General features: G+C 41.2%; 1 protein-coding gene and 1 long non-coding RNA gene across 3 annotated transcripts in view; one reads left to right on the forward strand and one right to left on the reverse strand.

Annotated features, from left to right (window-relative positions):
* LOC127527920 (uncharacterized) overlaps positions 1-13,909 on the reverse strand; it is a 247,273-nt gene that overhangs the window by 229,683 nt on the left and 3,681 nt on the right. The window lies entirely within an intron of this gene.
* The window catches only part of LOC114666093 (receptor-type tyrosine-protein phosphatase R), a 237,432-nt gene that overhangs the window by 109,457 nt on the left and 114,066 nt on the right, over positions 1-13,909 (forward strand). For both annotated transcript variants that reach the window (XM_028820833.2, XM_051925459.1), the window contains one exon: positions 1,501-1,614. In XM_028820833.2, coding sequence (XP_028676666.1) covers positions 1,501-1,614 — 114 coding nt within the window. The remainder of the gene's footprint in view (positions 1-1,500; positions 1,615-13,909) is intronic.

Raw genomic sequence — 13,909 nt, forward strand, 5'->3', positions numbered from 1 at the left:
TCATTTCATTCAACGTTTATTTGTATACATAATAAATGTTATATAAGCTCACGTAAATGATTGAATATTGCACAATCCAATCTATTATCCTGCATTGTAGAATCCTCCATTGAGTGACTACCCACTAAAGCAAAATTTACATGGAAATGCTGTATTCACCATTCTATACTGATTTTTTATTTTTATTTTTATTTTTGAGAAGTCATCTGAAAGTACAAGGTCATTTTACTTATCCCATCTAATTAGTATAATAATGGCTTGGCTATAAAGTCAACAAGGTTGCTTCTAGTTGCCTTTGCTAACTTAAGGAATTGCATGCAGTCCATATTACTTGGGCGTTTGGAGTTCTAAAATACACTTCTTTGTGTTTCTATCTATCTATCTATCTATCTATCTATCTATCTATCTATCTATCTATCTATCTATCTATCTATCTATCTATCTATCTATCTATCTATCTATCTATCTATCTATCTATCTATCTATCTATCTATCTATCTATCTATCTATCTATCTATCTCACGTACACTTTTCACAATTCCATCACTAAACTTTGATCCTGCTGGATGGCTGATACATTCCCAAGCCAAGCAGTCATTCTATGCCCACAGCACAATACTTCTGTCAGGCTTGACTGGCCCGTTGTTAATTTTTCTCTGCTGCCTGTAGTACCTTCAGGACCACTGAGTACAACAACTACAAGAACAACATTTATTTCTATAGCACGTTTTCATACAAACGATGGAGCTCAAAGTGATTTACAGGATGAAGAAAGAAAAAAGATAAAAATTAGGCAATACTGATTAGCAAAGAATAAAGTAAGGTCCGATGGCCAGGGAGGAGAGAAAAAAAAAAAAAAACTCCAGATGACTGGAGAAAAAAAAATCTGCAGGGGTTCCGAGGCCACGAGACCACCCAGCCCCCACTAGGCATTTTACCAAACATAAATGATCTCAGTCAGTCCTCATGGTTTTCAGGCATCTCATGGAAGAACTTAATGATGCTGGTCATGTGGACCTCTGACCTTCAATCCATCAATGGAGGGAGTGCATGGTGCCTTGATAAGGTGGCGGGGGCGCAAGTCACCAGCACAGAAAAAACAGAGAAAGGACAGCAGAGAAAAGTAGGGGTTAGTACAGACTGCGGAGCCATGATAAAAATGATAATTCAATGCATATGCAGAATATCAGAGTTACACTAAAATGAAGCTATGAGAAAACCATGTTAAAGTAATGTGTTTTTAGCAGTTTTTTAAAATGCTCCACTGTATTAGCCTGATGAATTTCTATCAGTAAGTTATTCCAGTTTTTATGTGCATAACAGCAGAAGGCCGCCTCACCACTTCTTTTAAGTTTAGCTCTAGACTTCTTTCTTCCACCATAGTGTAGGGTCCTTATTTTTTACTTCACTGTTTGCAAATATAACAAAGTTTATTTTTTTCTTTCTTGTTATATTTAAAAAATCAATGCAATTAAGTTATATGATTTCTTTCTTTTTCAGAAGCTACAATTGGATATTCACAAACTGAACATTACACTGCTACAGAAGTTTCGAGATGGCATTGCCGCAGCCCTGGATGTCTCCCCTCAGCAAGTGCACATAAATCGCCTTAATGTAAGACATTCCACTTTTTATTTGTTTGTTAGTTCTCATGTCTGTTTATTTTTGGATTTTTTGGGTGGGCTGGTGGGACTGCTCCGTGACAGATTCAGAATCCTGGGTTCAAGCCTCATGAACCACTGCCTGTGTGAGTCTTTGTTGATCTGCTTCACCTCTGTATCCATTTTCTTCCTGGACCGCCTATTCTTCTCCAGCCTCCAAAGACATGAAAGTTAGGTTGTCAGGGTCAGCGTGGTCATGCCCTGTTATGGACTGAAGCCTGTCAGGAATCGTGCTGTGCCTTGTCATAATTCTTCTGGAACTGGCTCTAGCCCGGCACAATCATGAATTTAATTAAATGATTCGCATTATTTGTTATAACTGTGCTTCAGCCACAAAAATCTTATCAATGAAAGGTACCAAGTTGTAATGCTTTGAGAGATGGAGTAACTTATTTAGGGTCACCCAGGGAACATCCATTCATTTCCTAACCACTTTATCCAGAACAGAGTCGCGGAGAAACTGGAGCCCAGCCCAGCAAGCACTGGGCACAAGGAAGGAAGGAAGAATTATCCAGACAAGGTGCCAGCCCACCTCAGGGTGAACACACTCACACACATCTCAGGGGCCTATTTAGCATAGCCAGCCCACCTAAGCTACATGTCTATGGACTGCAGGAGGACGTGGCATTACCTTGTGGAAACCCACACAAACACTGGGAAAACCTTGAAATTCCATGCAGAACCCCAGTCATGGACCCCAGCCTCCTTGTTTTCAAACAACAACTCTGCCACTACATCACCATGACCCTAGGAAATGATTTATTCTTTAAGGCAGATAGATGACACTTTAGATTTCACAAATATGAAAATTGCACATACTGTATATTCCTTAGTTGCATATAGGATAAAGCTAAAGGTCTAATGGATTTTATTATTAAATTCATTGCAAAACACACTCCAACAGATGGCGCACCACAAAAGGTAACTCTTAATATACTCAATAGAGTGTAACCACCAGATAGGCACAACCCTGCTTATATGTATGGAGGATTCAGAAAGTTTTCAGACCCCTTGACTTTCTGCATACTTTATTGTATTGTAGATTTAATTTTAAATGGATAAATGTGCCACTTATGCCACTCAATGTACACTCAATAACACATAATGACAAAGTGAAAATGTGTTTTCAGAAAGTTTGCAAATTTATTAAAAATCAAAAATGAAATCTCTAATTTATATGAAAGTTGTTTGAATGCGTTCTGAATACACTGTGTGTGTGTACTGTATGTACAGTATATATATAGACCAGGCCACAAGGGGGCAGCCACCCTGGATAGTGAGGGGACCACAGGGACAGAGTGAGGAGGCTCAAACCCATTGAGCATCATGGAGCCCGGGAGATCTGCACTTCCGCCACACCTGGGAAGGTGGAGGAAGGACCTTCCAGGGACGCCCAGAGTGCTTCAGGTTTTGCTTGCACCAAAGTGTACAGATTGAATCCACAACAGAACTGATTGCAAATAGGTGGTTGGGTTTCTTTTATGGCGGGTCAGCAGAAGTGATGTCATCTGGAGCAGGAAACAGAAGCAATGTTCTTGGGGTCCGAACCGGAAGGGACATCATCAGAATCAGGTGTAGTTTCCTGTGTCTGGTCTGCAGAGATGAAAGAGGAAGGTTTACTGTACCCTGCCACCCCTTGGCCTGGTGTGGAATTACCTTCTTATCGTCCTTTTAGCTGCCTGTCATGCGCACGTGTGTGACAATATATATTTCTCAAAAAATGAAGGGACCACTCAATCATCCCACTCTAACAGCAAGTCAATGAAGCTTCAGGGATCTCAATCTGTCCAGTTAGGAAGCCTAAGTGATTGAGAATCAACTTCACCTGCTTTGGTGGCAATGAAAGTGACAACAGGTGACCTGCAGAGGCAACAGCAAGACAATCCCCCCCCCCCCCCCCCCCTATGGTGGCCACAGTCAATTGCTCTCTCCTTATCCTTCCTGACCGATTCTTCTCTAGCTTTATCTTTTGTTCGTGTCCTTGTCACTACTAGTAGCCTGAGGTGGTACCTGCAGCCGATTCAGGTGGCACAGGTGGTCGAGCTCCTCCAAGATGGAATATCCATACGTGTTGCCACAAGATGGTCTCAATAGCATGGAGGAGACCCCAGGAGATGGGCCGTTACATGAGGAGAGCTGGACAGGGCTGTAGAAGGGCATCAACCCAGCAGCAGGACCGGTATCTGCTCCTTTGTGTGAGGAGGAACAGGAGGAGCACTGCCAGAGTCTTACAGAATAACCTCCAGCTGGCTACTGGTGTGCATGTTTCTGACCAAACTGTCACAAACAGACTGCATGAGGGTGGCATGAGGGCCTGATATCCTCTAGAGGTTCCTGTGCACACAGCTCATCACTGTACAGCTCAATTAACATTCACCAGAGAATTAACAATTGGCATTTTCGCCATTCTCTCCTCAGATGACAGCAGGTTCACACTGAGCACATTTGACAGACATTAAAGAGTTTGGAAATATCGTGGTGAACGTGATGTGGCCTGCAACATCATCCAGCATGACCGGTTTGGCAGTGAGTCAGTGATAATTTGGGGAGGCATATGCTTGGAGGGTCGCATAGACCTCCACGTACTAGGCAACGGTCTCCTGACTGCTGTTAGACACTGGGATGAAATCCTCAGAGCCATTGTCAAAACTTACACTCATGCTGGGGGCCCTGTGTTCCTCCTGGTGCAGGACAATGACTGGCATTATGTGTCCAGAGTATGTAGGCAGTTCCTGGATGATGAAAGCATTGATGCCATTGACTGGCCCACATGTTCTCCAAACCTGAATGCAATTTAGAACCTCTGAGACGTTATGTATCAGTGCATCAGACTCTGCCAAGTAGAGCCACAGACTGTCCAGGAGCTCAATGATGTCCTGATTCAAGTCTGGGAGGAGAATCCTCAGGACACCATCACCGTCTCATTAGGAGCATGAGCAGACATTGTCACAAGTTCATATAGGTATGTGGGACACACACACACACTACTGTGTCACACTAGGAGCTGCCTGTGATTTCACTTTTTGACTTTGATTTTCGGTGTGATGTTGAGTCCAGCACTCAATAGGTTTGCGAGTTTGTTTTTTATTGACTGTTGTTACATCATTTAGCTTTCATCAAGTTACACAGGATTACTAAGTAAAGATATTCCACTTGAATATTTCATTCATAGAGATGTGATGTGTAATTGATGTGTTCCCTTAATTTTTTGAGCATTGTGTGTGAATATACAGTACATATACAGTAATATATATATACAGTACATATTGTCACAATAATTGACAAAGAGTCCAAAAAAAGGTTTGGGGCAGCCATCCGTATATAACATCCTGGCTGCAAAATAGAATTAAATGTTGTATAGATGTGTATTGATCAGAGTCCAAAACAGAGGGGATAGAGGAAAGATGGCAGCTTTAAAGGCCAGTATAGGAAGTGACGTCAAAAGGGAGAGAACCAGAAGGGTCTTCATTCATAGGCTCGGACCCGGAAGTGACATCATCAAAGGGATCAGAACCGGAAGTGACATCATTACAGGGGTCAGAGCCAGTAATTATGTCATCAGGGCCAGGCGGAATTTCCCATGAATGGTGTGCAGAAAAGTGAGAAAAAGACTGGTCTGGAGTGGAATTACTCTTGTTCTGGCCTTTTAGCTGCCTCCCATGTGCACGTGTGTGACAATATATATACTTTTCTATCTAATTATGCCACACTGCCTTTAACCCTTTAAAACCAGTCTAATTTTTGTCAGTTTTCTGCTACTTTAATGTAATTGGCTCTAACTTTATCATGCTTCACTCAATATTCATGTGTATAAGCACCTTTAATCTTAATATTACATATCACCCCTTTGTGCCGCCAGAACAGCTGTGACTGGTCAAGTCATGGACTCCACAAGACCTTTGAAGGTGTCCTGAGGTATCTGACACCAAGATGTTATCAGGAGTCCTTTAAGTCTTGTACGTTACACATCCCACAGATGCTGGATCAGATTGAGATCTAGGAAATTAGGAAGCCAAGTTAACACTTGGACTCTGTGTCACGCTCTTCAAACTTTTCCTGAACACTTTTTGCCATGTGGAAGTGCACTTTAACTGTTGAAGGGGCCACTGCCATTAGGGAATGCTGTTGCCATGATGAAGTGCACATAGTCATAGTCCTTAGATAAGTGGTACATGTTAATGGCGGGACTTAACGTTTTCCAGCTGACCATTTCCCACAGCATCTCACTGCTTCTGCCTGCTTACCTTCTTCCCATAGTGCATCTTGCTGCCATCTCTTACCCAGGTAAACGCCACATACGTACCTGGACATCCATATGATCTAAACTAAGATATGATTCATTAGACCAGGCCACCTTCTTCCATCGCTTGATGGTCCAGTTCTGAAGCTCACCTGTCCATTGTAGTGGGTAGACAGGAGTCAGTATGGTCAGTCTAGCCACTTTACATCTACACAGCCCCATATACTTCAAGCTGTGATGCATTGAGTGTTCTGACACCTTTCTCTCATGGCCAGCAAGAAATCTCTCAGCAATTTGTGCCATAGCAGCTCGTCTGAGGGATCAGACCTGTAGAGCTTGCCGTCACTCCATACACGCATTAATAAGCCTTGGGTTCTTGTCGCCGTTTCACCACTTGTACTTCCTTGGACCACTTTCGGTAGTTGCTCACCACTACATACCAGGAACACCCCACAATGTTCTGAGCCCGTCATCTAACCGTCACTGTTTGACCCTTGTCAAAGTCGCTCAGATCTGACTGACTGTTCACTTGCTGCCTAAGATATCCCACCCTTTGATAGTTGCCATTGTTATGAGATCTTCAATGTGATTCACTTCACCTGTCAGTGGGAAAGTGGTGAATATATGTGATTGATCTTTAAGTGTTGGCAATGGCTTCTTTTTCTGGGTGAATACTGTATTTGAATGATGGAAAACAATGACGTATTTCAATATTTGAAAATGAAATCAGTATAAATATACAGATTTTGAACATTTTGTCCCATACAGACTTTAATGATTTAAAGTGTCAGATGTGAATGGGATTGCACTATGATGTACTGTAAAATAAACCGATTACCAAAGACTGGTTTTTCCGCTCCCGGGATGTGAAGCTTTACCCCTGACTGCCTCTTCAGAGACGCCCACTTAGCTGTTGACAAACACGTATTTGACGTTGTTTTCAGAAGAAGATTTCCAGTCATCACTTCACCTCTTCTTCCAACTTAAATTACAGTCTACATTTAATGCCTTCAGAATCATCATCTTAATCTTCACTTTTACTTACAAAAACAAATACTTTGCAAGTCATCCCAGTCTCTTCACATTCTCTCTCACCTCTTTGTCCAACTGTGTCCACTGGCCCATTCCTACATTTCCAAATCAGTCTTTTTCTGGTAAGAAATTTGCTTCATTAACTGTCATTAATGAAATGAAGCGCCATTTATTTGTTTACTAAATGCATAGCCATTCCATTTTATGGTAAAAAAATGATTAGGGTGGAAAATTAGTAACACTCAGTACACTTTAATTTGCCAATTATGTAAACTTTGCCACAACATTCATCTCTGGGCCAACGTGCACTCGTCCAATATTACAGCTCTCTTTCCATGGATGGCACGACATGCTGCTATGGTGAGTCAGGACTTAACTGGCAGTTCTGCGCATTGAAGTTCAACACTGGGGGCCACACTGGCTTGGCTCTCCCACAGAGATAATCATTCAAGCCGTGTGAAGGAAATTGGATTTGCACAGTCGTTACACTTTGAGCTGGTGGGATTAAGTAGACAAGATGCTTCCTCCTCTCATTAGCAGGCTGGGTCAATGAACTCTAATGGATTTCACCTGAAGTGCCCTCCATAAGTGGCAGAGTCAAAGTGAGGCCTGTTTGAGCTTACACGCTCTTCACCGATGTCTGTCATCATAGCTAGAAACCTGAAAAATGAATATGGCAGCCTCTTTCAATCTCTCAAATTCTGCCATGTTTTGAGCCCAGGTACTGTTGGAGAGGTAGACGTAGTCCATTCTGTACAACTATTTAGCATTTTTATTAAGTCAGATTTTCAATTTGGAATTTATTATTGATTCTATAATTGGTATTAGTGACTTTCAGAATTGATGAATGGATGAATGGTCTACAAATATTTGAACATCTTGGAAAGTTAAATGTAAAATAATTAAACTTTACACACATCCAAGGAGGTTCTGCTCAAGCTTTATAACACACTGGTGAGGCCTCAGCTGGAGTATTGAGTGCAGTTTGGGTCTCCAGGCTACAAAAAGGACATAGCAGCGCTAGAAAATGTCCAGAGAAGAGCGACTGGGCTGATTCCAGGGCTACAGGGGATGAATTATGAGGAAAGATTAAAAGAGCTGAGCCTTTCCAGTTTAAGCAAAATGAGATTAAGAGGTGACCTGATTGAAGTGTTTAAAATTATGAAGGGAATTAGTCCAGTGGATCGAGACTGTTATTTTAAAATGAGTTCATCAAGAACATCGGGACACAGTTGGAAACTTGTTAAGGGTAAATTTCACACAAACATTAGGAAGTTTTTCTTTACACAAAGTATGATAGACACTAGAATAAGCTACCAAGTAGTGTGGTAGGCAGTAGGACTTTAGGGGGTTTCAAAAATTTAATTACTGTGGAAGAATTAAGTGGATAGGACTGGCGAGCTTTGTTGGGCTGAATGGCCTGTTCTCGTCTCGATTGTTGTAATGTTCTAATGCACTCCAGTTATTGAAACAAATTCTGGTATACTGTATCATACTTAAGTTAGAACAGGCCTAGAGTGCTGAGATAAATGAACAACTAAAGATATCACAGTAAACCTTACAATATTTTAATTAATAACTTGCACATTTAAAGTATCTATCTATCTATCTATCTATCTATCTATCTATCTATCTATCTATCTATCTATCTATCTATCTATCTATCTATCTATCTATCTATCTATCTATCTATCTATCTATCTATCTATCTATCTATCTATTTTAGCAGTTAAATATAAACAAAATCATGACAATAAGAAAATAAGAACTCCACTGACTTTATGACCAGTTGACAATGAAGGAATGGAAAACATATAATTCTTGGAGAAAATAAACCCTCAAGCCATCCATGGTCAACTATGTCAGGGGAGGACACGAGCCTCACTCCTTCATGACTGGGATAGTCTGGCATCCTGACCTTATCCCTGTGTTTGTAATGCTATTACATGGCAATCACATAATGGTAGTGCAGGGGACGTAAATGAAGGGCTCTTAGATTCTGTTTTGCTCAAAAATTAGGTTTCGTACCTCTGCCACTGCCTATCTTGAGCTACTCTAACGTTGTCTAGACTTCTGTGTTTTTGACCTGTAGCTTCGTTTCTGGATTCCCCTGTTTTGTTAGTGTTGTGTAGTAGTTAAGGCTTTGGCCTACAGACCCTGAGGTTGTGGGTTCAAATCCTGACACTGGGTGACCATGAACAAGTCACTTGACTTGCCAGTGCTTGTATCCAACAGGGGGCGTTAACTCCCTGGGAATGAGTTCTTTTGTAATTGCGGCATGTTACATAACCTGAAACTATATATAGTAGATATGATATTAAAAGTGATACCCCTCCCTTAGTGATACGGCGGTAAGAAATCACATAGGAGAAATAACTTACCTTTCTTTAATGACAGCTTACACTGCATAACAGACAAAGGAAGCCAATGGCAAGAACCCAGTTGGGGAGTGGGGGCCTGATGTGTAGAGTCTGCCATTTCCGTCTTTGCAGTGGAAGGATTTTCAGGATCGGATGACGTTATCTCCATCTGTCTGTCAGCTTCAAAGGTGTGCCGGGCAATGTTCTGATGCTTTATACTCTTTCTTCATCTGCAGGCCCCCAGTTAGGTGAATAGTACAATTCCAAACAAGGCAAAAAGGATAAAATTTCATTCTGACTCTGACAGATGAAAAATAGTATACAATGGTCCTCATTCTGACTGCCCATTTCGCAGTTGTTCCTAACTGTCTTGTCTTTTCTTACAATGCTTGCCTAGCAGTTCTTATATGGTGAACCCCTGTGCTAAATCTGGCTCTGTGTCCACTGTGCATGTGAGTAGAAAAAGGCAGATTTATAAGAAATATTTGCATAGAGCACAGTGACATATTAAACTTATACACTTATTACAGTGTTCCAATTGGAAAACCAAAAGAAATGGAACCAATTGTATCATATATGTTGTTTAACCTCCTTGGATAAAAGTGTCAGCCATATAAGTACATGTAAATGTATTTGATACATTCCTTGATTCCCGTTTTTCCGCTTCTTGCCAATTTTTGGAATTTCGTTGTTGATTTTGCACTTTTTGGAAATACCCTGTGCTTCTCCTGTTTTACGTATGGGGTCTTGCTTATTTTTTTGTATCTTCCTTTTTTGGATCACTTCCATGTTTAAATACATACTTACTTTTATATTAACCTGGGTATGACGTTAATTTGAGTCCAGCACTTCAAGTAGGTCCTCCAATTTACAGAGAAAACCTGGGGGTTGGAGGCAGGATTGGCACTCCAGCTACTACAAAACACCTCACAATGTTCAAGCGTGGTGCTGAGGTGTCACCCGCTGCACTCAGGTCACAATCCAGGGGGTTTGTCGTGTTTTGGGTGTGGTGCCCAACCTGCTCATACATTGAATTATATAAGTTCCTAGATAAGCACTTTGGCTCACTTTGTTCTGTCACCATTAATTATATTCTTTTAATGTTTTGTAAATCTGAAATGTGGTTATCTATTAAAGACAAACTCAAAATCTTTTTTCTCAATGAAGATAACATTGACCTCAACACAGTCCTGAATTGTCATGTATCACAAGATGACACACATCTCAGGGACTCATTTGACAGCACCATAAAATCCAATGTGCTCTGTGCCTGCATGAAAATAGGGAGCTTGTGACATGTGACATTTGTCAGGGGCCACAGATGCCACCATGAATGTTAAGTGAAATGGAATGCCCACCCTTCGAGACATTTTAAACATTTACCTATTATTTTCTTAGAAACATATGTGAAATGCAATTATCAGAATTATCTAATTAAGTCACTCTCTGTAGATTAAAAACAGAAATTTAAACTATTACCAGTTACAATACTTTGTTACTGGAGAAGAGCTCAGAGTTTTCGGGACTACAGCCTATCCCAGTAGCATAGCGTGAAAGGCAGGATCCTACTCTGGATATGGTAACAGTCCACCACAGGACAAACTCCTGCACTTACACAGTCAGACTCACACCAGGACAGATTGCAGTCATGGTGTGGATAGAAAAACTGAATTACTTGGAGAAAAGTCTACGCAGATTATGGGTAGAAATTACAAAAACTCCACCCAGTGAGCTGTGGTGGACTGGCACCCTGCCCAGGGGTTTGTTCCTGCCTTGCTTCCTGTGTTGGCTGGGATTGGCTCCAGCAAACCCCCATGACCCTGTGCTAGGATATAGCGGGTTGGATAATGACTGAATGACCCAGTGAGTGACCAGGCTGAGATTTGGATTTAACACCAATCGATCAAACAATCATTTTTATCACAAGAGCCAACCTAATCAATTTCAGAATATGAGGGTTTTGTCAGATACCTCTGAGTTCACCGTGTCATGTATGCGCATCAGAGGGTCACCCTCCAAGTTCCTCCCAGGCATTTGACACCATCACAGACCAAGAGGTGGCCCATCTGCTAACTGTCCTGTCTTCTTCTTCTTCTTCACTCCACTGTGCAGAGAATCCGCCCACTGAAGGCACCTGACTCCGCCCATTCCAGTCCCTAGGGACTATTAAAGTCCGACTTCTGGGAAGGAGGCGTCACTTCTTATCTGGGCGACCAGGGCAAAGGAGCTGCACTCTCACCTGACGACAAAACAAGCCATTGTAATTTGAGTTAGTCACGTTATTTTGGTAGCAGTATATTCTGTTTCCTTTAGACACCATCGTGAGTTATTTTTGTTTAAAAACCTTACGTAAATGGGGACATCTGGGGTGGCCCCCCAAAATGTATCCATGTATCAGCCTGTCATTCTCTCCAATGACCACAACACTTAAACCCATAATTCTAAATTTATAATAAATAATACCATTACAAATAAGTTTTAAATACACCTGTATCCATATTTTTTCAGTAAAAAGCAGAGGCAGATGAAGTGACTTCTTCATGGCCCACTAGGCCACCATGGCGTCTGGCCCATAGGTCTGTGTGGTACTAATTTCTCAATCTGACTCCTGGCCAGTGATGTGCAATGAGGTTCATGGAAGGTGAGGCACTGACTCCATTCAGAGTCAGATTTACAAATATATGAACCCCAAAGAGTTGTTTATTCACTATTCAGTTGGCAACATGCACATTGACTACTGATTATGTTTCATATCTCATCAGCATTCTTTAAACACACATAGCTAAGGTACATATTTGGCTAAGAAAGAACATTACATTTATAGCGGAGAGAGAGAGCTGAGAGAGCGTATTTGCTCTGCACCCTCCATTTGTTCATACTCATTCAAATGAAAATATAGAGAGGTGGACAAAAAATGCGGATTGCAATTTCGACCTTAATTGAAATATTAAGTTGTTTTCAAAAGCTTTTATTTCCGAGGCTTTAATCAATTTTAATACCGGCTGTTCAACAAAAGGATAACAAGAAAAACTAAAGAATATTTTATTTAAGTTTTTAAATATTGGATTGTTTTTTTTTTAGTCTGATCCCATTTTTTATAAAATTGAAAACCATTTATGGTCTTACCTTAATTTGTAAATGAAGTCCATGCGAATATTCTTCACCAGAAAAATCTGTCACTTTCTTGTAAAAGTCCTAACTATTTTCCTTTAGTCTTAATCTTCCATTTTGACAGTCAGTCGGAAAAAAAATTAAAATAAACGGACCACTGCAGTGCTCTTGACTTTCTGATATCGCTAACTTATTGGCGCCTCTGCATAGAAGAACAGCAGCAACAAACACCTATTGGGCTCACATGTGCCCCCTTTGGTGCGGCACGGTACTGTCTGCTTCACCTTATGCCTATTCACTGCAGTTTTATGTCCGATTAGCAAGATTAAATATGTCACACACATTCATTAAAGATATTAGCCAGACTGTGGAAAGTCAGGGTGTATAATAAACGTGTCTGCAAACATATTGGCGACATACAGAGAGACAGCAACAGGCACGCGCCAACTGCATGCATCAACCCTGTCAGTGTGTGAGGGAGAGCACAGTCTGAGGGGAGGCTCTTCTTGTCATTGTCACACCTCACGTTTCTCCCCTTTATTGGAACAAGAAATGCACCAATTCAGCGATTTTCACTATAAAAATGATCAAAATTATTGGAATCGTACAGAAAACAAATTTAAAGCACAGACCAGTGGACACATTTATTTTATGTTATCATTATTAGGGTTTTTATTTTTCATGATGACAGGTGAGCGCCTCCCCTGACCGCACATTTCTGTTCCTGGCGGCTCCTGACAAAGAGCATTCCATTCCATTTTCACCCACTCCCACCCACTTTCTCCATTCATATCCTATCTGCATTCCCATTATTACTTTCAAAAGGCAGCACATGAATTGGAGACATTGGTTATGTGCACTACAGCTTCTATAATAATTCATTTGAAAAATTAGTTTTAAAACGTCATAGGCGAATGCAATCTTTTTTTTATTCTTTTCTTACATCATGCACTTTTACAGTGTATACATGTGACACAAACCCCAGACACAACTTCACCAAACACAGCCCCAGGTTCAAAACACTCATTCATTTAAAGAAATACCTTTCACGGGCTTTTCCTTTGAGTTCCCACAAACACCAGTCTAACTCTTTCTGTTTCACTCCTCCCAGTTGAGCTTTGCTCTGCTTCTCTCCTAACTCAGACTTCCACCTCATTTTATGCTTGGACCTCAGAGTACCACTGGTGCAACAATATTGCCACCAAGAAGCACTTCCAGGTCAGCAGGAACCTTCAGAGGACAAGGGAACGTCTTTCTAGCAGCTCCACCTGGTGGTACCCAAGTACTTTAACAATACCACCCTTTGGGACTACACTTCCCATGCTGCCCTGTGAGTGCAGAAAGGGGAGTTCCACCAGAGGGGATTGAGCTACCCAGAATTCAAGGGGAACACTAGTGTCTGGGAGGCCATTTTCCACTGTCCTGTTTATAATGGCCGAGTAAGAAAACACCATCCACCCCAGCCAGGATGCCAACTTACACATGCGATAGTTTATTAACTTTTC

Source organism: Erpetoichthys calabaricus, chromosome 1 (genome assembly GCF_900747795.2).
Source record: "Erpetoichthys calabaricus chromosome 1, fErpCal1.3, whole genome shotgun sequence".
Lineage (NCBI taxonomy): Eukaryota > Metazoa > Chordata > Cladistia > Polypteriformes > Polypteridae > Erpetoichthys > Erpetoichthys calabaricus.